The sequence below is a fragment of the Myotis nattereri genome (assembly GCF_964212035.1).
Source record: "Myotis nattereri genome assembly, chromosome: 16".
Taxonomy (NCBI): domain Eukaryota; kingdom Metazoa; phylum Chordata; class Mammalia; order Chiroptera; family Vespertilionidae; genus Myotis; species Myotis nattereri.
Window position 1 is genome coordinate 14,302,115 of NC_138091.1, and position 24,800 is coordinate 14,326,914.

A 24,800-nucleotide genomic window follows, 5' to 3' on the forward strand; every position below is an offset into this window, starting at 1 on the left:
CAGCCTGGCTTCCTACAGGTCTGACTACAGGCAGCAGCCTGGCTTCCTACAGGTCTGACTATGGACAGCAGCCTGGCTTCCTACAGGTCTGACTACGGACAGCAGCCTGGCTTCCTACAGGTCTGACTACAGACAGCAGCCTGGCTTCCTACAGGTCTGACTACAGACAGAGCCTGGCTTCCTACAGCTCTGACTACGGACAGCAGCCTGGCTTCCTACAGGTCTGACTACAGGCAGCAGCCTGGCTTCTCACATGTCTGACGACAGGCAGCAGCCTGGCTTCCCACAGGTCTGATCTACAGACAGCAGCCTGGCTTCCTACAGGTCTGACTACAGACAGAGCCTGGCTTCCTACAGGTCTGACTACGGATAGCAGCCTGGCTTCCTACAGGTCTGACTACAGGCAGCAGCCTGGCTTCCTACAGGTCTGACTATGGACAGCAGCCTGGCTTCCTACAGGTCTGACTACGGACAGCAGCCTGGCTTCCTACAGGTCTGACTACGGACAGCAGCCTGGCTTCCTACAGGTCTGACTACAGACAGAGCCTGGCTTCCTACAGCTCTGACTACGGACAGCAGCCTGGCTTCCTACAGGTCTGACTACAGGCAGCAGCCTGGCTTCCTACAGGAATGACTATGGACAGCAGCCTGGCTTCCTACAGGAATGACTATGGACAGCAGCCTGGCTTCCTACAGGTCTGACTACAGACAGCAGCCTGGCTTCCTACAGGTCTGACTACAGACAGAGCCTGGCTTCCTACAGGTCTGACTACGGACAGCAGCCTGGCTTCCTACAGGTCTGACTACAGGCAGCAGCCTGGCTTCCTACAGGTCTGACTATGGACAGCAGCCTGGCTTCCTACAGGTCTGACTACGGACAGAGCCTGGCTTCCTACAGGTCTGACTATGGACAGCAGCCTGGCTTCCTACAGGTCTGACTATGGACAGCAGCCTGGCTTCCTATAGGTCTGACTACAGACAGAGCCTGGCTTCCTACAGGCCTGACTACAGATAGCAGCCTGGCTTCCTACAGGTCTGACTACAGACAGAGCCTGGCTTCCTACAGGCCTGACTACAGATAGCAGCCTGGCTTCCTACAGGTCTGACTACAGACAGAGCCTGGCTTCCTACAGGTCTGACCTACAGATAGCAGCCTGGCTTCCCACAGGTCTGACTACAGACAGCAGCCTGGCTTCCTACAGGTCTGACTATAGACAGAGCCTGGCTTCCTACAGGTCTGACTACAGACAGCAGCCTGGCTTCCTACAGGTCTGACTACAGACAGAGCCTGGCTTCCTACAGCTCTGACTACGGACAGCAGCCTGGCTTCCTACAGGTCTGACTACAGGCAGCAGCCTGGCTTCTCACATGTCTGACGACAGGCAGCAGCCTGGCTTCCCACAGGTCTGATCTACAGACAGCAGCCTGGCTTCCTACAGGTCTGACTACAGACAGAGCCTGGCTTCCTACAGGTCTGACTACGGATAGCAGCCTGGCTTCCTACAGGTCTGACTACAGGCAGCAGCCTGGCTTCCTACAGGTCTGACTATGGACAGCAGCCTGGCTTCCTACAGGTCTGACTACGGACAGCAGCCTGGCTTCCTACAGGTCTGACTACGGACAGCAGCCTGGCTTCCTACAGGTCTGACTACAGACAGAGCCTGGCTTCCTACAGCTCTGACTACGGACAGCAGCCTGGCTTCCTACAGGTCTGACTACAGGCAGCAGCCTGGCTTCCTACAGGAATGACTATGGACAGCAGCCTGGCTTCCTACAGGAATGACTATGGACAGCAGCCTGGCTTCCTACAGGTCTGACTACAGACAGCAGCCTGGCTTCCTACAGGTCTGACTACAGACAGAGCCTGGCTTCCTACAGGTCTGACTACGGACAGCAGCCTGGCTTCCTACAGGTCTGACTACAGGCAGCAGCCTGGCTTCCTACAGGTCTGACTATGGACAGCAGCCTGGCTTCCTACAGGTCTGACTACGGACAGAGCCTGGCTTCCTACAGGTCTGACTATGGACAGCAGCCTGGCTTCCTACAGGTCTGACTATGGACAGCAGCCTGGCTTCCTATAGGTCTGACTACAGACAGAGCCTGGCTTCCTACAGGCCTGACTACAGATAGCAGCCTGGCTTCCTACAGGTCTGACTACAGACAGAGCCTGGCTTCCTACAGGCCTGACTACAGATAGCAGCCTGGCTTCCTACAGGTCTGACTACAGACAGAGCCTGGCTTCCTACAGGTCTGACCTACAGATAGCAGCCTGGCTTCCCACAGGTCTGACTACAGACAGCAGCCTGGCTTCCTACAGGTCTGACTATAGACAGAGCCTGGCTTCCTACAGGTCTGACTACAGACAGCAACCTGGCTTCCTACAGGTCTGACCTACAGACAGCAGCCTGGCTTCCTACAGGTCTGACTACAGACAGTAGCCTGGCTTCCTACCGGCCTGACTATGGACAGCAGCTTGGCTTCCTACACATCTGACTATAGACAGAGGCTGGCTTCCTGCTCTGGTGTCTATAGAGTAGGAGTTGGTTTCCTGGGCTGGTTGCTGCAAATTGTGGGTCAGAGTCCTATTTTTATATATAGTTTGGCCATCATCTATTTGTATATTCAGCCTCTAATTTATTATAAACGTTTGCAAACATGCATAATGGTAGAGGTAGCAATATAGTGAACTTCCATACATTCATCATCTATATTTAATAATTTTATTTTGTCATATATGATTTAAAGTTTCATATTTTCATGTGGATCCTAGCATCACAATATGTCATCCTTATATGTTGTTTCAAGATGCCTCTCAATATTTATAAAGATGTTTTCTTATGTGTCTGCAATATTATTATCATACTGAATACAAATTTTAAATCCTTAATGTCATCCAATACCCAATCCATATTCAAAATTCCCAAAATATATCCCAAAATGTCTTTGTACCATTGGTTTGTTCTAGTCAGGATCTAAAGAAAGGGACATATTGCATGAAGTCATATCCTTTAATTATCTTTGTTTAAACATTGTATTGATGTTTAACATACAGACAGGAAAGCAGTCAATTAAAACTCTGCAGCTCAAATAGGACACACCCATGTCACCAGCTACTAACAAATCAATACTCAGAACCTGCACCCCAAAAGTCTCTATGGACCCCTGTTTTCAGACACTGCCCCACCCGCCAAGGGTAACTACGATCCTAACCTCCAATAGCATCAATCATCTTATAGGTTTTGAAGTTTATTTAAATGAAATCTCATTTTATGTAAATGAAAATGTGCCTGGCTTGTCTTGGTCAGCCTCCTGTTTGGAGATCCCTGCATGGTTTTCTGTGAAGAAATTGTCATTCTTTCCTACCTATGGCTGCATAGTTCCAGACCAGCCCACCAGCTGCAGGTGCCCATTCCTAGCTGTGTGCGACAAATAAGTTCCACCCACTGATCTGCCTCCTGACTCTCCAAATATGGCCTCCAGGGGAGTAGGACCTATTCTCCCTTTGGAAATTGATGCCCAAAGGGCTGAGCCAACATTCAAATTTGTGGGTAGTCCAGGGGGCCCCGCATCTCCAGCCTTCCACTGTCTCTCACCTGGAGATCCTTACCTTAATTACACCTGCAGAGACCCTTCTTCCAAGTTAGGGTCACATGCTGAGGCTCTGGGTGGACAGCTGAGCCCACTGCAGGAGGTTAGGAATCCATTCAACCCAAGGCCCCAAAACTTAATCCAAACCCAAAAGCGTGGTTCTTCCCAGGGGACTGGCTCCCAGGTGTTGCCAGGTCCCTCATAGAGCGGCAGCGTCAAGGCCAAATCCTCCAGCAGGGCCAGGCTGTGCACCGTGGGTCACTGCTGGGTGGAGGGTGAATAAACTCAGCCTTGGCCCTGAGGCAGTTTGCAAGTGAGGATGGAGCGAGGGAGGGAGGGAAGATGGGAGGGAGAGAAGGCCAACCTACCTAGGGCACTGGTTCTTCACCAGAGGCACTCGGCAATGCCTGGAGATGTTTTTAATTATCTTGACTGAAGGGGGGAGCCACTACTGAAAGGTGGGTAGAACCTAGAATGTTACTAACTACGCTACAATGACAGGACAGTCCCCACCACAGAGTTATTAGCCCAAACATCAGTAGTGCCCTGTTGAGAATCCCTTGCATCAGAAAAATATAGAATCTTTTAGGGTTTTAATAAAAAGTTATAAGACACATACTGCCCCCAGGGGCTGATTTCCAGGGAGCCTGCATTCTCAGAACTCACCTGTGATTCACCACCCGTGGGCCTATCTAAAGCAGCTTTAGAAGTCTCTCAGCCCAACCTCTTCTCGAGACCAATGAGGAAACAGGGACCAAGAAAGACAATAATTTTATTAACAACAGGGCCTTCTCTTAGACGCCTGGGATGTGTCACACACTCAGCAGGGTTGTGTGAGAGATGATAGTCACTCCACCCCTGGGAGACAGATACTCTGTTATCCGTATCTCCTGCGTGGTGCTAGCAAGCCTCAGGGTGGTAAGTAACCTGCCCAAAGTCCTAGAGCTCAGAAAGGCAAACTGGGTTCAAACACAATCTTTCCAGATCTTTCTGTAGCATGCAGACACTGCAAGTAAGTTAAGTGCTTGCCCGGCCTGTGAAGGAGTGATTCTTCCCAGTACAGTGTTCATTCCATGGTCACACCCTGCCTGCCATTCACTATCCCACGGACACACCTCTTCCTGAGTGAGTCCCCTAGGTTTATTTTCAATCCTCACCTGACACCCGAGGGCATGTTTTTCATTGATTTTTTTTTTAAGAGTGAGAGGAAGGGGAGGTAGAGAGGGAGAGGGAGAGGGAGAGAGAGAGAGAGAGAGAGAGAGAGAGAGAGAGAGAGAGAAACATCACTGGGCTACCTCCCATACATGCCCCAACCTGGGATCAAATCCACAACCTACGTTTGTACCCTGACTGGGAATTGAACCCACAACCTTTGGTATACGAGAAGACATTCCGACCAACTGAGCCACCCAGCCAGGGCAGTAAGTAAACTAAGTTAAAGGTTCCCATTTGGGGAGTTTCATGGGTCATTAGAATTTAGATGATAGATGATAGCTAAATAAACATAGATGATAGGTAATGATAGCTAGATAGATAGATAGGGATAATAGACTGGCAGACATCTGCACAGGCTAGTCAACCTTTTACCTTGGCAAATACAGATACTAACAAAACCAATGATCATCTTCCCTCAGGGCCATTTCATAAAATGAAGCAATGCCAAACAAGGAAGGAAGAACATAATCTCAGAGTAAAAATAGTCCTTTAAATTAAATAAATGTAACACTATGGAAAACAACAGTGACCTTATTTCCCTGCTGTATGCTGAGTCACTCTTCAATTACTTATCCACAGCACTCATTTCAGGAAGAGGCTAGTTTACCCACATAGTTTACTGCAGAATGAAGCCCCAAAGTGAAAAAAATTCAGACGTTGTCAGAATTGAAGGACCCTCTGGAGTCATCCAGACCAGTGTGCTCTGGGCAAGGAGCTTTGAGTCCAAAGACCATGGCCTGAGTCCCAGCACAACCGCATGGGAAGTGGGGGGCTGCGGCCTCGCCCCTGAACCTCTCTGGGCCTCAGTTCCTGCTGTTATAAACTGGGAATACATTAATGACCTCCTCACAGGCATAAAGAGCATCCCTCCACCAGGCAGTCCAGCAAGGCCAGGGAGTCCCTCCGCCTCCCTCAGCGTCCGGGAATCTGCTATCCCTGGCAGGGGTCCCATCCCCAGTTGCCCACTTCCTGTTCATGATGCAGTGGCCACCTCACACCCCCCCGAGGGTAGCTCAGGGGCGCAGCCCTTCCTCCTTCAGCCCAGCTCTCCTCCCGCACCGTGGAGAACGGCCAGATTCCCCATTATAACCTCTGCAGCGTCTGAGCAGCGAGCCCTTCTGCCTTAGGCCTTCCCCGCAAAGTGGTGGAAATGGCGACCCAGCAGAAACCCTCCTGAAGGTGTCAGACTGCCCACCTAAGGAATCAGGTGGCAATGACCAAGGCAAGGTTCCTGGCTAAGATTTCCTAATACGCTTGTGACCCCTCTCCTGCCCCCAGCCCACCGGGGAAGAGGTCACTTTAAAATGGCTGCTTAGCTTTGCAAATACTCTGCGGGGTTGAAGGGAGGCGAACACCTGTCTGCACTTCCAAAGCAGGTCATCCTCCTTCTCAGCCTTTGGAGGCAGCAACCCAAGCCCCTCCTCCCGACGAGTGTCTATGAATGACCACCACAGGCTGAAGGCACAATTTCATCCTTCCCCCTGCCTCCCTGCCTCAGGGGAGGCGCCTGCACCTGCTGCTCTGGACAGGGGGAGCATGTGCTTTGGGGAGGGGGGAGCACTACCCTGAGGTGGTTCCGGGGGTGGGTGTTGAGGGGATTTGCCTGAATTTAACGTTGTAGGAAGTGTTGAAGGACAACCCACAACTGCAGGTGCAGAGGGCTGGGGCTTGGGACCCACCGCTGCAGGCACCATCTCCTTGACCCCAAGCTGTCTTTCACCAGGGCTGGTGCCACAGTCTCCAAAAATGTACCCCCCTCCCTATTTGGGTCTGGCTCTCACTCTGTTTGGGGGGGGGGTCAGGGGGACCCATTGTGACTGGGAAGAATAGCCTACTTTCTCTCCCAATAAACTTTTTGCTGTGATGAGAAATCTCTCCCATCCCACTCACAGGAGGGATATTAGTAACTGCTGGTTTGAGTGGGGCTGATGGGGTCAGAGGCCCCGGGGAACCTGGCGGGGGAGGGGAAAAGACACCAAGGCCCAAAGGCAGCTGATCGGAGGAGGGAGAGGAGCAGAGGCTGGGGAGAGTGCTGCTTGGGGAGCTTCTCCCAGGCAGGTGGGGGCCCTGCAGGAAGCAGCAAGAGAGGCTGTGGATCCAGGATACAGAGGAGAGAGTGGCCAGCCTGGTCCCCCAGTGCAGCGCACCTAGGCGTGCGCAGGGAGGCACCAGGCTCTTCCGGGAAGAAGGGAGTGGGTATAGCAGTGTTGTAAGGAAAGCTGGACTTGTTGTTGGTGACCAGTGGACGGGAAGAAGGGAGGGAGAAAAAGGAGAGAGGGAAGGGTGCAGTGGGAGGGGGGACAGAAAGGAAGTTCTTCGTTCTCTCCCTCATTTGACTAAAGCTGTACGGAATCTCAGTCTAGGGCACAGCACTGCCCCGGACCCTCTGGAGATCATGCAAAGAAGAGTCAGGGCGATCACGTGGCGATGACCTCGGGAAGGGTGTCTGGACTCTGCTGGCTTCCCCTCCCTCCCCCACACAGAGAGTGTCTAATACCAGGAGAGTGTCTAAAAGCATTCATCTCTTATTGACTTGCAAACCTATAGGCATTTGCACTTGAACCCATCCTTTCTGATCATGGAATGAAAGGGTTTAATCCCACCTAAACGGCGGTTGAGCCAGCATGGCTCTGGGGGAGTATTTGGCAGGTGAGTGTTGCCTCTCAGCAGCTGGCATTGCTCTGCACAGGTGACCACCTGCCTCCCCATGGGACTGGGGGACGAGAGCTCTGGTGGCTGTGAGGTACACTGATGGGCTCTAGGTGAGAAATTGGAATAGGCAGTTGGGCTCGCTCTATACCAGTGGTTCTCAACCTTCCTAATGCTGCCACCCTTTAATACAGTTCCTCATGTTGTGGTGACCCCCAATTTCATTGTTACGAATTGAACATAATTAAAGCATAGAGATTAATCACAAAAACAATATGTAATTATATATGTGTTTTCCGATGGTCTTAGGAGACCCCTGTGAAAGGGTCATTCGACCCCCAAAGGGGTCACAACCCACAGGTTGAGAACCGCTGCTCTATACCCTTACTGGCCTAAGAACAGGAAGGTGGGAATCTGATGTGATTCACACGGGCGGTGGGAAAAGGGGTCATTTAGATGTTAAAGGTCGCACTGAACCAGAGGCATCACTTCCTGTGCTGACAAAGCACGTAAAATCCCAGGCTGCACTAAAAGATGGGCTCCAACCCGTACGTAGCCCGTGTTGTCAGAGAAGAGCAGACTGGGTTTAATCCGACGTTGTGGTCACTTGCTTCACCTCTCTGAGCCTTGGCTTTCTCATCTGTAAAATAGGATGCTTACCTCCCAGGGGTATTGTGAGGTTCCAGTTTGATGAAAGAGTGTTTAGTGCAGCACCTAGCACTGGCAGACACTACACCTGTGCGTGCGCACACACACGATTATGTATTAAGGATCACTACTCTAATGGACAAATGATACCCTTTGTGGAGGGCTTGCAATATGCTAGACATTGTTCCGATGCATGACATGTCTTAATTCATTGAACCCTTTTGAAAGCCCTACAAGTGGTACTATTATCCCATTTTATAGATAAGAAAATTGAGGCACAGAGACATTAGGTAACTCACTCAAGATCACAGAGCTAGAAAGCTATTGAGTCTGAAAGTAAGATGCCAATCAGTACACTGTTGATTTTGTTGGCTTAATGGGCACGGCTGTTCCCAGTTTTAAATACTAAAAACTTGATTAGATGATATAATATTTATCTCTGGCAAGAAGAACGCATACCAGCTTGAGTGGTTTCTATTTTATGTGGCTCTCATCTGCTTTTCCTTTGGCTTCAGCACAAAAGCCCTGTCTGACCCTCCACTGAGGCCGGGCTGGAGGCGGATGCTGAGAGCAGGAAGGTGTGTGAGGAACCCTTTGGCTTTGCCCTTGCTTCCAACTGCTGCAGGTCCCACATGCCGGGTACTGAGGAGCTGTGACGATGGAGGCTCTCCCCAAAGCCCTGGAGGTCGACGAGAAGTCTCCTGAATCCAAGGACCTGCTGCCCAGCCAGACTGCCAGCTCGCTGTGCATCAGCTCCAGAAGTGAGTCTGTCTGGACCGAAGCCCCCAGGAGTAACTGGGAGATCTACCGCAAGCCCATCGTCATCATGTCCGTGGGTGGTGCCATCCTCCTCTTCGGCGTGGCCATCACCTGCTTGGCCTACACCCTGACTCTGGGTGATATGAGCCGTAAGGTCCTTAAGATGATAGGGCCTGCGTTCCTGTCCCTGGGACTCATGATGATGGTGTGCGGGCTGGTGTGGGTGCCCATCATCAAGAAGAAACAGAAGCAGAGGCAGAAGTCCATGTTCTTCCAGAGCATCCGGTCCTTCTTCTTAAATCGCTGATGGTGGCCTCCCCTGCTGGCCTCCCCTCGTCCTGCACCTCAACCAGGAGGAGGAGATCTGATGACCAACATCCAACAGCCCATCAACTTGGTGGTGGGGTTTGCCATAAAAGTGATCCAGGCAAGCCCACTTCCAGGATCCGAGGGAAAGAGAGAGCTCGGGACTTCACCCTCCACGTAGTGAGGGTGCATTGCTGGATGCATCCATTTAGTGTCTTATCATCGATGCTCCCCTAGATCCTGCCCGCAGCCATCCCCTTTCATGTCTCCCATTCCCTGTCGTGCATTCAGGAGTCACTCAGCTAACTCCCTCTGCCAAGTGCTATGCATGTTGGGAAATTCCTTGAGGTGGGCTATGCCCCAAGGAGAGCCTCATGTTTACAGAGCTGAGTGCCTGAGCTAGATTCACATTTGCATCCTTCTAGAACCAAACTGACCAACAGTGGTCCTTCAGAGAGGGGAGAGGGGGCTGACTTCTGACCCCTGGGTTTGCCAGCCCGGCTCATGGGTGAGATATTGACTTGTATTTCAAGAGACCAGACAAGTCACAAGTATCAAACATTCCAAAGAGTGAACAGTGAAGGAGCTGGGGAAGCCACGATCCCCCTGGACAAGCTGGGTCAGCCAGCCGAGGAAGTTAAGTCTCAGTTACACAGTATTCACAGAGTCGGTGGGGTGTGCTAGGGGTGTCACAGTTTCTCCTTGACCTTCTAACTCCTTCTCCTTGACGACTTTCCCCTCTGAGCTTGCCAACTAGCCAAGGACAAGTGCATGTGGCCCTAACATCCTCTTTGTCCCTACCCTTGATTCTAGAACAGCAACGATGAGCTTCGGAGGGATTCTATAAGATTGCTCTCTCCTTCACCGCCATTTAGAATCAAAACTAAGAGGATAGAATTCCACATTTGAATAGTCTGTAGGTTTCCAGAGACGGAATTCCGTTTCAAAATCTGTCTCCCTGCCCCCACCCACCAAACAAGCAAACATATATTATGGGCCAGGCCCTGGGCTTGGAGCAGACAGACACGTTCCTGCTCTAGTCTTCTTCCCAAAATGTGAGATACAGCCCGGCGAGCAGGCACTGCAATACCCTGGGCTGCGTACTTGATGGAGAAAGGTGGATCGGTGTGGCAGCAGGAGGGGGCATCTAGCCCAGACTTGAGAGAGGACATAGAGGTTGCTGGAGTCCCCATCATTCAATATGGGAACAAAAGGAAAACGAGAGCTAGCAATGAGGAGGAAGCAGCAGCATGTAGGGCAGCAGGAACTGTCTTTGTAAGGTGGATCAGGGAGGGAGCATGATAACACTTAGGAAACTGCTTAGAAACTCTTCTAACCTCCCAAATGTTGCACTTCGCCCTTCCCTGTGGCTGCTTCTCCCCCAAGTGCCTCAGGACAGCTTCTCCTGGGACACACCGAGGGCCTCAAGGGTGTGTGGGAGACTGGAAGGGGGTCTCCTGAGGGCCTGCCAAACAGACAGCACCCACGTGGACGGTGCTCCCAAGGCCAGAGACCCTCAGGTGACAGACGAGGAGGGGTACCTGAGACAGGTTGCCACCACGCCGCCCTAGGTCAGGCCCAGGCCAGTAGAGAGCACTGATAAGGAGCTGGGAGGGAAACGTGTCCTGCCCTGCACTCAGCCTGGGCTTGAGCTGACTCCCTTCACTCCTTAGTCTTCTGGCCTCCTGGTCACCATGGCAACCTTTCTCTCAACAGCCCTCCAGGCATCTCTACCTGGTTCCCTCTGCATCATGGGAAATTCCATGAAGGCAGGTACCTGTGAGCCAGAGTTCAGGAAGCTGGTGGCCTTTGAGCTTCACCCAGAATGGTCATGTCGTTCATTCAGAGTGGCCAATTCCTTTAGCCCACCTGCCCCTGCAAACAGGGGGTCAGGATCAACCCTGGGGTGTTGCAAGTGCTATGCCACTAACTGTAGTTCCGGTGCCCCCAGTGACCGGCTTGCAGATCATTTCCTTTCTCTGACGTGAAGTCAGGTTCAGTAGCGGCCCTGTCATGTCATTCCTACATTCCTTGAATGTTCTATGGCAGGGGAGCAAATGCGGTGGTGGTCTCCCAGATAGCTCAATGGAAATCCACACTCCCTGTGTCTTGACTCATCTGCCAGAAAGCTGGTCGTCTGGGCAGAGCTGTGGGAGGAGGCCCCAGGTGGATGTCACTACCACCATGTCTTAGTGGAAGGAAGTCTGGGGACAGCCAGGACTCTAGAAAGTGTCCAAGCTCTGGACTCCCCTGCAGTCTGCAGCGATACTTGCCCACATTCCTTGCTCCTCAAGCTAGTTTTTCAGATAGGAAAGCTCTGAGGACAGCTCCCCAAGCGTTCTGCAACCCCCTTGAGGTCCCCTATACGGATGTGGGCCTAGGAGCACGCCAGCATCACACTAAAGGGTTTTGCCAAAGCCTCGCCCGTGGAAGCCTGAGGTATGGGTGTGCCTGGCCTGTGAACGCAGCCCAGGTCAGACACCACGTCTCTGCCCAAAGCTCCACCACATGACCACGTTCATGCCCGCGGGTCGGAGAAGGGCCAGCATCCCCACGCTCAGCCAGCTGGATTGCATTAACCCCCATCGCTCTTCTCCCCGGAGAGTGCAATTGAATCTGAGGCCTAAAGGAATTGATGTCATGTTGAATTGTATTCAGCATGCTCCTTACCAGTGAATTCTACTTCTTCTATTTAACAGAGCCTGCTGTTTCATTCTGCTCCACCAGAATTCCTGGGACTGGGTCCACTCATTCATTCCTCTAAGCTGCCCCTCTCACCACCACATGTCCGCTCCCCCCACCCGGGAGCTGCCCAGGAGAAAGGGGGCAGGGTGGGTTTCATGCATGGTTCCTCAGGGCCTCACAGGAGCTGATGACCCTACTCTCCATCCCATCCGTCCAGTAGGGAGGCCACAATAGAGGCAGAGAGGCAGCTTCCGAATGAGTCAGTGGTCCAGGGTGGGGCAGGCAGCACCCGGGCCAGCCTGTCACTGTCCCTGGGAATAAGCACAAGGGTGGCAGTTCAGCTCCCGGGCTCCTCATGGCCTCCTCCTTCCTCCTAAGCCCCCCTTTCTCCCAGCCCAGCCTCTCTGCCCCTCTTGGTCTGCATCCTGACTCTCTTCACTGGGCTACAACCAGATTCCGCGTGTCCTTGACTTTCTGCTTGTCCCAGCTTGCCCTGTCCTCTGAGGGAAAACAAGAGGGTGGGGCTAGGTCTGCACGGCGAGCAGTGTGTTTATTCCTGCTTCCACTCCTGCAGCACCATCAGTCTTGACGCCCCACCCGGCTGCCCTCCACACCCACCCATCGTCACTATCTCCGCCCGCAAAGATCGGAGGCCCCTGGAAAGCTAACCCAGAGCCCCAAGCGTGTCTGTATTAATTGTGGGCCAGGGAGCTGCCTGAGCATGGTGAGGCCTCTGGGCAACGCCTCTGAGTGCCAGGGGGCTTGGGTAGTGGGGAAGGCGGGGTGGGGTGTTGTGAGAAGGGGCAGGAGGAGAGGGGTAAGAGGCACCTGGCAGAGACCTTCTGCAGTGGAGTTGGAAAAACAGAGGAGGGGCCCGGCTGGAAAGAATAAACATTCCGTGGGTGTTTAACACGTACGAGGGGCTGCTCTAAGCACTCTATGCATGAACTCACTTAATCCTTTCCAAATGCCAGGGCCTGGGGTACCACCACCATCATTCCCCTTGACAGGTGAGTGAGTGAGGTGCAGAGACACCGAGCTAGGACAACACCCAGCCAGGACCGAATCCAGGCAGCCTGGCTCCACAGGCCACACCCCTTACCCCACCCAGTCAGCCCTCCAAAGGCCTCCAAGAGAGGGCAGAAGCACTTGGGTCATGACAGGGCAGGACAAGTAAGAATGGACCTGGGGTTGGGGGACAGGCTGGGAGGATGAAGCAATCAGGGACACCACCCGGGAAAGTGGCCAGGAGCCAGGGGGACACAAGGAGGCAGCAGCCAGGCAGACCCAGCATTCTGAGGGGCCAGCACCCAGCTGGGGGCATTCACATAGGTTTCGCTCCCCCCCACATCCAGTCCTTTTTAGCGCATTTTACAGAGAAACAACCACAGCTCAGAAAAGTAAGGAGCTTGTCCCAGGTCTCACAGCCCATAAGCAACCGATCAGAGATTGAGGCCCAAAGCTGCCTCTGAGGTCCGATGTTCTCATCCCCTGAACTCCTGGTTTTCTGCCATGTGAATGGTCAGAGGCAGGAATGGGGGTCTCCAACCACCAGCACGAGTGACACCGTCAGAGGCGGGGGCCTTGGTCCGGCCTTTGTCCCACAGGCCAGACTCTCCTGCTGACCAGCAGGAGGTTTTGGAACTGCCTGGCCCTGGCTACGGTGCCTTTCCATCACATTGTAGGCCAAGTTCATAACCCCTCAACAGTTCAAGGTCACCTCTCGCGGGAGTACCCGGAACCGGACAGCAGTCAAGATCGAGTGTCATTTCTCAAGGGCTTGGAGCTGCTGGACTCCAAGTCTTCCCGCAGGGAGAGGTGCTGTGGGACATTGGTCCTATTCCCCATTTTCCAAAAGACCGTCCCTGCCCCGTTCAAGACAAGAGAGGAGTCACTGATGAGCCTTGGACCTGGCCTCCTAGACCCTGCTAAACCAGGCCATCGTATATCCAGGTCCTACCTCCTGCCCCATCGGGACCCTGAGCCTGTGGCCAGCTCCTGTCTGAGGTTTTCATCTACGCAGACTGCACATAACACCGGGGACCACACCGGCCCACCCAGCCCCTGGCACACGTCTGTCCGGAGACGCTGCCATCAAGAAGCAGCAGTGTGGTCTGTCCTTTCCTGGACGTGTCTCCCTGTGGGTCCTTCTCTAGACCCCTCTCTCCTCCCTGCTCTCCTGCTCCAAACGGTTCCTTCCAGGACCAGGGCTCCAGTTGTTCTGCGTGCTGGTGACTCCCCATCGATCCTCAGTGTCTAAATGCCTGTTAGAAGATGTGTCAGCTTCCTGTGGCTGCTGTAAGGAAAATCATCATCAACGTAGTCGTTCAGATTAAAAAATAAATTAAAAGTTTATTTAAAATTTAGTGTCCATTTTATGACCTCATCATTCTGAAAGTCAGAAGTCCAAAACGGATCTCACAGGAGGCACTCAAATCAAGATGCGGGCGGGGCTCCTGGGAAAATCGGCCCCTTGCTTTTCCAGCTTCTAGGCTGCCACACTGCTGGGCGGGCGGCCCCCTCCTCCACCTTCCGAGCCAGCAACCACATCAGTCCGACCTTTGCTTCCTCACTATGTCTCCTTCTCTGACTCTCCTGCTTCCCTTAGAAGGACCTGGTGGTCCTGCTGGGCCACCTCAATAGCCCTCGCCCACCTCCCCGCTTTCAGAGCCTGGTGTTAGATCGCCAGGGCTGCCACCAGGTGTGTCACAGACTGGGTGGGGGCTTCAACAACCGATACTGGTTTTCTCACGGTTCTGGAGGCTAGAAGTCCAAGATCAAGGTGTCGGCAGGGCGTGCAGACGGCCACCTTCTCCCTGCGCCTTCACATGGCCTTCGCTCTGTACACGCCTGTGTCCTAATTCCCTCTTCTTATAAGGACACCAATATGTAAATTAGTGCCCACCAGTGACCTCATTTTAACTGAATTACCTCTTTCTAGGCCCTGTCTCCAAATACAGTCACATTCTGAAGTCCTTGGGCTTAGCACTTCAGTGTGAATTTGGCGGGGGACACAATTCACCCCTTAACTTAATCACACCTGCAAATTCCTTTTTGCCATGTGAGGCAACTTATTCACACGTTTCAGGGATGAGGACAGAGACATCTTTGGGGCGGGGTGGGGGGGCATTATTCTGCTTGCCACAAAAACCTTCAGCTTCAGACTTCCAGCAGCTTAAACGCAACCTGCCCCAATGGAACTCATCCCCCTCCTCTTCCCATCACCTGTCTCAGAGAAGGACACTGCCGCCGTTCACCAGCCTTCAGCATGCTGTCCCCGCCAAAATCTGATGTTCTGGGGAAAGTATCAGAGACTACTGCTTCCCTGTCCAATGTCCTCCCAGCATCTTCCCTGGGAATAACACCTCCATTGTATTGGGGGCAGTAATATGCTCAGCTAAATTACGATATTCCTCAGCCCCCCTATGACAAGAATTGACCCATGAGATGCATATGAAACTCATTGGTCGGGCGGGGGGGGCGGGGGCACAAGGAAACTCCTCATCTGCCAGAGCTCTTTCCCTCACCCGCTTTCTCTGAGTGCAGACACCATGGGTGGACCATGTTGGGATCATGAACAGATCTTGAGAATAGCAGCCATTGCCCAGGAGAGCAGAGTGGGGGGGGGGGTGGCGGGGGGGGGGAGACTCCTGCGTTCCGGGGGCATCTGGGGAGCCACTGGACTGCCTGGCCCCATCTCCCACAGGAGGCAGAAATAAGCCCTTACAGTAAGTCACCAGTGGTTCAGGTCTGTCCCTTGCAGCCAATACAATCCCTATTTATATAGGTGACTGTGGGCTCCCATGGCCTTTCCTGAGGGTGGAGCCCCTGTGATGGGATTAATATTCTGATAAGAAGAGGAAGGACCACAAGATCCTTCTCTCTCTCTCTCTCTCTCTCTCTCTCTCTCTCTCTCTCTGAAGGAAAGTCTGGGGAAAGAGCTATTTTCTTCCTCTAAGCTATTTGGTTACATCTGGAACCGTTATACCTATGACAAAGACTATCATACATAAGTTCCAATTCAGGGCCATTACGTGTTCTCCACCTCAGAGCATCCTCTGAGTCCTAAGGAGAGAGGAATAGGGAGAAGGAGCTACAAGCAGTGCCACCTCGAGGGGCTCAGACTGTGCCCTCCTGTCTCTGATGGAGCAGGGACCTTCCGCGGCCTGGGCCTCGGAAGTGATGGGCAGGGAAAGAGTGTGCTCACACAGGGCACCCCTGGCTCTCTGCGACCTCTCGGGCTGTCCACCTGCTCTGAGGGCTGAGGCAGGGGAGGGTGGGAGAGGGTGGTAGGAAGGACTGATCGTATGAAACTAGCCACCATTAATGGGAGGAGACCCCTGGCTGATCAGCTGCCTCTCCCAGGCCTCAGTCTCCTTGGCTGTCAACACCAAGGGGACACAGACTTCCCGACCACACGGCGTTCTGTGCAGGTTGAGTGTGTGGGAGCTGGAGACAGCACCTGCTCACTCCCCGCTGGGCCTAAAGGACTTACTTCACTTGCCCATAGTCCCATCTTCACAACTGCAAATGGGGTCCATGAAAGTGCCCGCCTCCTCTGAGCACTAACTGGGATAATTCACACAAGGCGTCTCTCTATGAAGCCCTGATAATAGTTATTATTAATGCAACAGACTATGCAAGGCAGTCTATGCAAGACTGGATATCCTCCTAAATGAGTTCATACAAAGAAGAATGCAAATCTGTACAACTGAGTGTAAGATGATTAGGGGGGAAAGGAGAACGCGGGAGGGGTACTATATACTGTGCAGCCTGGCGAATAGGAGCCTGACACTGGCCAATGACTTTATTCTGATGTGTGTGACCCTCCCTCTCGCTTTGCTTCTCTGTCACCCTTAATCGATCACCAAGGCCTGTAGTCCTACCACTTTAATATCTCCCAAGGGTGGCAATTCCTGCTGGAAGCAGCTCCCTGCTCGGCAAGATTTCTATTTCCCTCCACAGTGAAGAGTGAGTTCAGCCTCCCACCTTTAACAGGAATCCCCAATCCTCTGTTAAAATAGATCCATGCTTCAGCGAGTAAAGCCATGAACAGACTCTTCAGGTAGGACCTACAGACCTGATTCTGAACAAAGAAATGAAGTGTTTTTGCAACAGAGTGCAGGCTCTCCCTGTAGCAGTGCTGTCATTATGAGGGAGCCTCTCCCCAGACTAGTTCACATTTTCACTTAGAATCCAGGTCAGAACCTCATAAAATTCAGGCCAGAATCCCCAGTGAATACCTCTGGGAACACCTGCCACACACCCACTGGCGCCCATGCACTGGGAGAGCGAACAGCCCCACGTCATACGCCTGTGGGGGCTGCCCATCCTCGGGGAGAGGGCGTGGCTGCTTTCAGGGCTGTGCCCAGCAAGCAGACTAATGAGCGGCTCCAAATGTGTGTGCCCGAGCAGCCGCTGGCAGGGTCACTCCAACAAAAAGATGAAAGGCAGTGAGGAGAGCGGGTGCTGGCTCCTGGGAAAGCGGGTGCTGGTGAGAAGAGACAGGCTGGGGTGGGTGTGGCCGCCGCGTGGCCACACAGGCTGCTGCACAGTGAGGCGAGCCTGAGTGGGAGTGGAAGGGAGGTCCAGAAGCTGAGGCCAGACTGGACAGGCCTGGGATGGTCGCACAGCCGGTTCCCAGGTGACTGGACAGGCCTGGGATGGTCGCACAGCCGGTTCCCAGGTGGACTGGACAGGCCTGGGATGGTCGCACAGCCGGTTCCCAGGTGGACTGGACAGGTCTGGGATGGTCGCACAGCCGGTTCCCAGGTGGACTGGACAGGCCTGGGGTGGTCGCACAGCCGGTTCCCAGGTGACTGGACAGGCCTGGGGTGGTCGCACAGCCGGTTCCCAGGTGGACTGGACAGGCCTGGGGTGGTCGCACAGCCCCGTTCTCAGTTGGGCTTTGAAAGACAACATTGTTCCATCCATTTATTCAACAAACAGCTACTGAGCACCTCCCAAAAGCTGCACCGGGCGCTGGGGAGGCGGGAATAACAAAACGGACATGCCGTCCTGCTCTCTGGAGTTTTCCTATGGGAGGGGCAGGCAGGCCATAAACAAGGACATCATCCCATGGAAACGATGGTGTCAGAGAGTCACGAAACAAGGTGAGGGCATGGAAAAAGGGGAGGGACAGTGGCACTTGAGCATGTAGTTGCAGGAGGGCCCTCTGGGGCGGACATTCCAGCAGAGAGAGGGCAGAGCAAGGGCAGAGGAGGGAAGAGGCTGGTGTGTGGGAAATGCCCCCTTTCCTCTCCCCTGTTCTCCCTTCTCCCCACACGGGAGTGACTTCCACACCAGCCTGACTGAAGGGGGCCGTGTGGGGACACAGGCTGCCCGGCCTACACAGCCTTGTTGGCTTTCCCCCTTCAAGGGTCAGCCCTCCCGCAGGGCCAGCACCCAGGTCTCTGTGAACCAGGCTCTTCTCAGGGTCTCTGGGCTTTTTATTCCTGATCTGGAGTGTCCATCATTGACTCCCCAGCTCTCCTCATCCTACGGTAACACTTCCCAGCCGGTTTCCCTGGCCAGTCTCAGAAGACTCCAGTCTACTTTGCTCAAACCTTTGGGCCCAACTGCTTGCAGCCCCAACAGCCATGGGCTGGGAGGAGCAATGGGCAGGTAGATTGCAGAAGGGAGGGGAAGCCAAGGGCCACTTGCTGAGAACCCTGCCCCCCCACTTTTGCGCTAGCCCTGGGAAGATAAGTTAGCAGACTTGACCTTTCAATACCATTGAACACAACTGACAGCTCAATTCTCTCTGAAACGGCCTCTCTCTTCCTTAGGGTTCAAGATACCACCAGCTTGCGGGTTCCTCCTCTCTGTAGATGTTCTTTTTCTGTCTCTTGCTGGCTCATGCTACTCGACCCAGCGGTTACGGGAGATCCTCGGGGACCCGCCCCAGGTCCTCTTCTCTTCTTGTGCTCCGTCTCAAGGACACTTGAGCAATCCCATCCTTACCACCAGTTTGTTGCTGACTCACAAGTTCATGTCCCTAGCTCAGCGCTAGAGCTTCCAACCGATGGATCCACAGCATTACGGGCAAAACTGAACTCGTGGTTTTATGGCCACACTAGGTTCTCTTCTATTTTTTTTTCTTTTTTAAAAACATGTTTTTATTGATTTTTAGAGAGAGAGGAAGGGAGATGGATAGAGAGATAGAAACATTGATCAGAGAGAGAGAGATCAACATTGATCGGCTGCCTCCTGCACACCCCTCTGGAGATTTAGCCCACAACTTGGGCATGTGCCCTGACCAGGAATAGAACCATGACCTCTTGGTTCCTGGGTCAACATTCAACCACTGAGCCACACAGGCAAGGCCAGGCTCTCTTCTAGTATGTTCTGTCTCAGCAGGCACTGTTAGCACCCAGCTTTGCAAAACACAAACCTGGCATTCAGCAATGAACCCTCACTTCCCCTCATCTTCATATTGAACTTGTCACCAGGTCCTGTCAGTTTCACCCTCTGGTTATCTCTCAGGTAGATCCACTTCTGTCCACTGTCACCAGCTCCGCCTCTTCCCTGGTCTACTGCAACCAGGCGTATTGCCTGTCACATGCCAATTCTCGCCCCTCCAGTCTGCTCTTACACAGCAGCCAGGCTACTCTTTATAATAAACTCTTCTTCCTCTTGTCCCAGCCACAGCAACAGTGCCACCCGCCACCACGCAGCTTTGGCATATGTTCCTGCCTCTGCCTGAAAAGCTGCCTCCTCCTCTTCACCATTCCTCACCCAGCCTCCCCTTTGGATCTCAACTCAACCATCAGCTCCTCAGGGAAGCCTGGCCCACGTCTTCCTTTTGATGATCTCATCAGAAGGACGCCCTTCACCACAGACCACTCATGTCTGTCATATGTTTACATGCATTCACGGGGTTAACTGCCCCGTTCCCCTCCCCCCTCTCACCACTGTGAGCTCCCTGAAGGCAGGGGCTGTATTTATCTTGCTCATTTATAGCTGACTTTCTGGGCATCTCTAGAGAGCGGAGCCCCCAGGGTTAGTCCTGCAGCTCTGGCCCTGGAGCCAGTGCACTGAGGCACCCAGCAGAGGCCCTGGGGCTGGGACAGGAACAGGATCACAGACACTGACACGGAGCCTTGAGCAACTCAACCCCGGGACCTGGCAAACAGGCTTGCAGCTGATTGCTGCTGAGACAAGTGGGTGGTGGCAAGAAAAATGGCAAGAGACAGATTCGAGCACCAAGCCCAGCAGGAATCCTGGTGGCGATGCCCAGGAGTGGTAGACCTGGAACCTCCACTGTGTGCCCCGCAGTGAGTTTAGAGCCGAGAGCCAGCAGACACAGATGACAAAGCCAAATGGGTGTGGCAGCACAATCTAGGCGTGCAGGAACCACTTCCCTGAGGGACAGGACTTCAAGGTTTGCCTTGGAGACAGAGTTGGGAGGGCGCTGCTTCCTCAGAACTGGGCCAAGAAGAAAGGAAAGATGCAGAGGGGCTTTGCAGGTATCTGGGTGGAGGTGGGGGACTCTGGCGAGACAGCCTGGGCTCTCCATGAGGCTGGGGGTGCCAGGAGTTATCAATGAGTCCAGTGAGCGAACACTGGGTGTTGGGTCACCAGGAGAAGGCAGAGCCACTCGCTGTCTGAGACGGACACCCAGCCTAACGAGGGAGACGGAGAATTCAACCAAGTCCCTCCGTAGATATGCTGGGCACCAGTGTAAAGGTCACTATCAACTTAAACAGGAATCTGCTTCTCACCCATTAAGATGGTTGTTGTCAGAAAACCCGAAGACCATTCGGCCTCCAGAGCTGGTCAGCAGCCACTCCTTGGGGTCCGTCCTCCAGGACCATAAATGCCCCCTTTCTGCCTTACGGAACTGGCCGCCGTGTGCCCTCCATCTACCACCTGCTCTGCCCTCTCACCGTGCACGGCCATGCTCCGGTATGGCTGACTGTGGCCCCCAGGAGACAGTCCCAGCTGCCAGGAGCCCTCCACACCTGCCTGATGGGGACTGGAAAAGCAAATCCCTGTGAAAAAGGGATGTGTATGTATGAAGGGGTGGTCCATACCCATGGGCGGGGAAGGGGAGAGCGGGCTTGGCATGTCCTAATTGGACCTAGGGCAGTCAGGGGAGGCAAAGAGACAGGGAGCTGTAACCAGGTGAAACCAAGCTTGATAAAGGGGAGAAAATGATGGTGCAGGAGAAGCAGCGGCTGATCGCTCCCAGCCTGGTTTCCCCCCCAGCGGCACCGTGGCAGGAAGGACATGAAGGTGCCGGTGACGACCACAGTAGTAAACACTGTCCATGTGACAAAGTGCAGCTTCTAAGCACTTTACACCTGTGAACTCAGTTAACCTTCACAGGAACACTGTGGAGTAAGGGACTGTTTAACAATGAGGAAATTGAGGCACCGGGAGGGCAAGTGACTTGCCCGAGGTCACACAGCGAGTGAGTGGCACAGGCTGGTGTGGCTAGACTCACCCAGCATCAGAACCTGGCCCTCGGGAGGTGACTGGGCCTTGTCATCCATGCAGCCGGGCTTGGAGCTGTGACTCTGGGTCAGCTGAGCACCTGCCCTCAGGATCTGGGTCATGGAGAGGCTGGCATCCTTGAGACGTCACAGGGAGATGACAGCTCAGGGTGCTTTTGCCAAGGGAGTGACAAGGTCTCCGCTGCCAGGAGGCAGAGCTCTGAGGCAGCAGCAGCAGGGCACACCTCTCTGAGCCTCTGTGGACGCAGCCCCGGCAGCCCCGAGGAGTCTCCGAGGCAGAGGGCCAGAGGGGCGCTAAGGGACCAAACCTGGACGTCACAGGCCGGGGCTGGGCGTCCAGCTGTGCCCCAGACACCGTGTACATGTTCAAAAGGCATAACCGATGCCTCCTGTCTCACATTTCCTCGTTTCTGTAGTATCTTCATTTTTAAAAAACTTTAACTTCATTTTTTCCACCACCATTTATCTTCCCACATGTAGTATTTTCCATTGCATTTAGGGAAATACATAACCTGAAATCATCTATAATAATAAAAGCATAATATGCTAATTAGACCAGACGTCCTTCCAGCTCACCTTCCAGATGAGACAGGGCTACGAGGGCTGCAGCTGCGGGGTCCGAGCCCCTTGCATGAATTTCATGCATCTGGCCTCTAGTATAATGTGATCAGAAAATATATCAGTCATGCATTAATTATTTGTCTCCCTCTTCGAGGGTTAGCTCTATGATGTCAGGTTCTGTACTTGATGCGATTCCCTGCTGCCTGGCATGTAGCAGGTGCTCAGTTAGTCTAATTTACTAATAAATCCCACTTTCTAAATGTGTGTGGGCGTCCCTCAGGGTGACCCACGTGCAGATGGGAAGCCCTCGGCCGGGATGAGCGGTGAGCACCGGCCCAGCCCAGGGGAGGAAGGCCCTGGCTCCTGGGCTTGTCTCCTGTGGCACAGAGAGAGCCAAGGGGACCTCAGTGCTCCTGGGCCCGAAGCACTCCTGGTGCCCAGGGGCACGCCGGGCCACCTTTCATGGGGCGCTGAGTTTGTCATTACGTTGTTTCTGAAAGATTGATTTGAGTCTAAATCTTCTATCTGCACTACAGCTGAAGGGGAAGGATCTCCAACAACAAGCAAACAACCCTTTTAGCTATTGGTATGTGTCTCATTGTGTCCCCAAATTCATTTATTGAAATCCTGACCCCTAGTACCTCAGGAGGTGACCTTATTCGGAAACAGGATCATTGCAGATGTCACTAGTGAGCTGAGGTTGTGCTGGAGTGGCTGCCATTATGTGCACCATCACTGGTGTCCTCATGCAGAGGGGAAATCAGGGCACAGGGATGGGCACCAGGAGACTGGTCCTTGATTACGAAGGCCGTGCCCCTGCAAGCCACGGAATGCCAAAGCCCACTGAACGGTTCTTACTAGTGGCCGGCCTGTGGCCTGGGCAAGCCTTCCCGCTCCCCACTGCTTTTACTGCAAGCTTCCCCTTCATCCCAGCTTCTTATCTTATATGTAGGAATTTCAACCACCTGCTTATTATTCTCATCCACGGGGGAAGGCAAAGAAAGAGTGGAAATTCTTTCTTCCGGTTGTGGGGAAACTGAGCCCCGGAAAGGTTTGGTGCCCAGTTCAAGGCAGTGAGCCGGGGCGGGGGCGGGGCAGCCGTCTGTGGGCCTGCGGAGGTGGCTGAAGGCTGTGGCTGCCTCTTCCTCAGTTGACGTTCACTCTGAACACCCAATGAGTGCCCACGGTGATGCGACCCCCGTTTTATACCTACCCCCTCGGGGGCGCGTGCAGGGTTCCTGGGACAGACAGCAAATGTGCACTTGGTCCTTCCAGAAAACACAGAGAGCCAGGCAAACACGCCTGGCTTTTGCCTGGAGTTGCCTTTCGGTCCACACCCCGTGCAGCACAAACAGAGCCAGCAGTCTCCTCTCGCCCTCTGCCCCCTCTGCCATCCTGGCTTCTGTGCTCTCCGATGAGCCTCATTGGAGGAGGCATGGGTCCTTGGGTCTGCAGAGCAGAGAATCTACAAGACACATCCCACTTCTCTGGCTAATACTGACCCTCTCACAGCACATTCCAAAGTCTCTTTATATCAGTAACCTATCTCCCACGCCTTTCACACACACCCTCCGGGCCCACCTGAACGAACCAGGCAGAGTGGGGAGGCGACGGGCACCCCACCCGACCACACGAGCTGGAGAAACCGTGTCCTGAAACCTAGCAGGACTTGGCTGGGACACGAGAGCCAGAGGATATGACCCAGGCAGGCCTCTGCTGGCCCCAGGCCCCGTGCTCCTGGTCCCCAGACATGGCAAAGCCGGCCCCGGGCACCCTGACTCCTCCCGTGCCCATAACTGGCTTGGCCTCGGTCCATAAACCGTGATGTCAGGATCATTGCTGAGCCGTGAAACAGTTAAGAAACATCCTGCCCCACTGGCTGCCGCGCTCATAAAGGTAGATCTACGTGTACTTCCTGGTGGCTCCAGACAGAGGCTCGCTCATTTGCCCACACCCAGTGGAGAGAGAGGCAGCAGCAGGCAGGACCGCCACCCTCCCATGCAAATCAGGCCTGGGAGTGCCGCTGGGCTCCGGGGCCATGCTCCTGGGGGGGCCCTGGGGAAGATGCAGCCCCGGCCGCTGTGCAATCCTCCTCATCTTGGCCCTCCTGCTCGACGCCCTGGGCCTGGTGCTCCTGCTCCTGGGCATCTTTGCTTTGCTCGATTACTGGGACTTCTTGGTCTACTCTGGGTCCCTGATCATGGCTTTCAGCCTCCTTTTCTGGATCATCTGGTACTCCCTCAACATCAGGCTGCCTCTTGAGAAGCTGGACTTGTAGTGCGCCTGTAGTCAGAGGAGAGGGAACACAGGCTTCCTGTGAACCTGGGGCTGCTGGCAATCGGAGGAGCGGGGACATGCTGCTCCCACCCAGAATCCCCCTCCCACCCCCCTCCAGGGAGCAGGTGAGTGCACAGGAGACCTGCCTGGAGTGGCGGGGCTCCGATGAGCTGGGACAGGTTTGGGTCTTTGGAGGCCGAATGGGCAAGCAGCTGGAGGATGACAATGACAGGGTTCTGCCCACCTGGGCCCTGGACCAGGAGGACACGGGGCAGGTATTTATCACCTGAGCACTCTCGTCCTTGAGGAAGCCAGAGGAGGGTCCCCGTGGCCCTCTCCACTCCATGGAGGGTTCTGCCACCTGAACAGGAGGTTGTCCCTCAGCTTAGAATGTGGAAGAAAGGGGCCCATCTTGAGCGTCTGCTGGTCTGGCCCCAAACCCTCTGCGGAGAAAAGCCTTTGGCACAGGGAAAGCAGGGAGAGTTCCCCACAGGCTGCCTGTGCCCTTGCCTGGGTGCAGGGGGAGGAGACAGAGCAGGACCCCCCAGAATGGCCCTTCTCACCTGCTTCTGCCCTGCACCTGCCCAAGTGGACATGCAGGAGGGCCAGGGCCTGCCTGCACGTCCACTCTCAGTGCCCCCGCCTCCTCACGTA

General features: G+C 54.0%; 2 protein-coding genes across 2 annotated transcripts; both read left to right on the top strand.

Moving 5' to 3' along the window:
* Positions 1 to 8,758: 8,758 nt before the first annotated feature.
* PIRT (phosphoinositide interacting regulator of transient receptor potential channels) lies at positions 8,759 to 9,166 on the top strand (the record flags this gene model as incomplete). Its single annotated transcript, XM_081110059.1, has 1 exon — positions 8,759 to 9,166. The coding sequence occupies one exon, from the start codon at positions 8,759 to 8,761 to the stop codon at positions 9,164 to 9,166; it is 408 nt and encodes a 135-aa protein (XP_080966185.1).
* Positions 9,167 to 23,907: 14,741 nt separating this feature from the next.
* On the top strand, positions 23,908 to 24,147 carry TMEM238L (transmembrane protein 238 like; the record flags this gene model as incomplete). The annotated part of the gene is made up of 1 exon (XM_081110242.1): positions 23,908 to 24,147. One exon carries the CDS (start codon positions 23,908 to 23,910, stop codon positions 24,145 to 24,147), a length of 240 nt encoding a protein of 79 aa, XP_080966368.1.
* Positions 24,148 to 24,800: the final 653 nt, after the last annotated feature.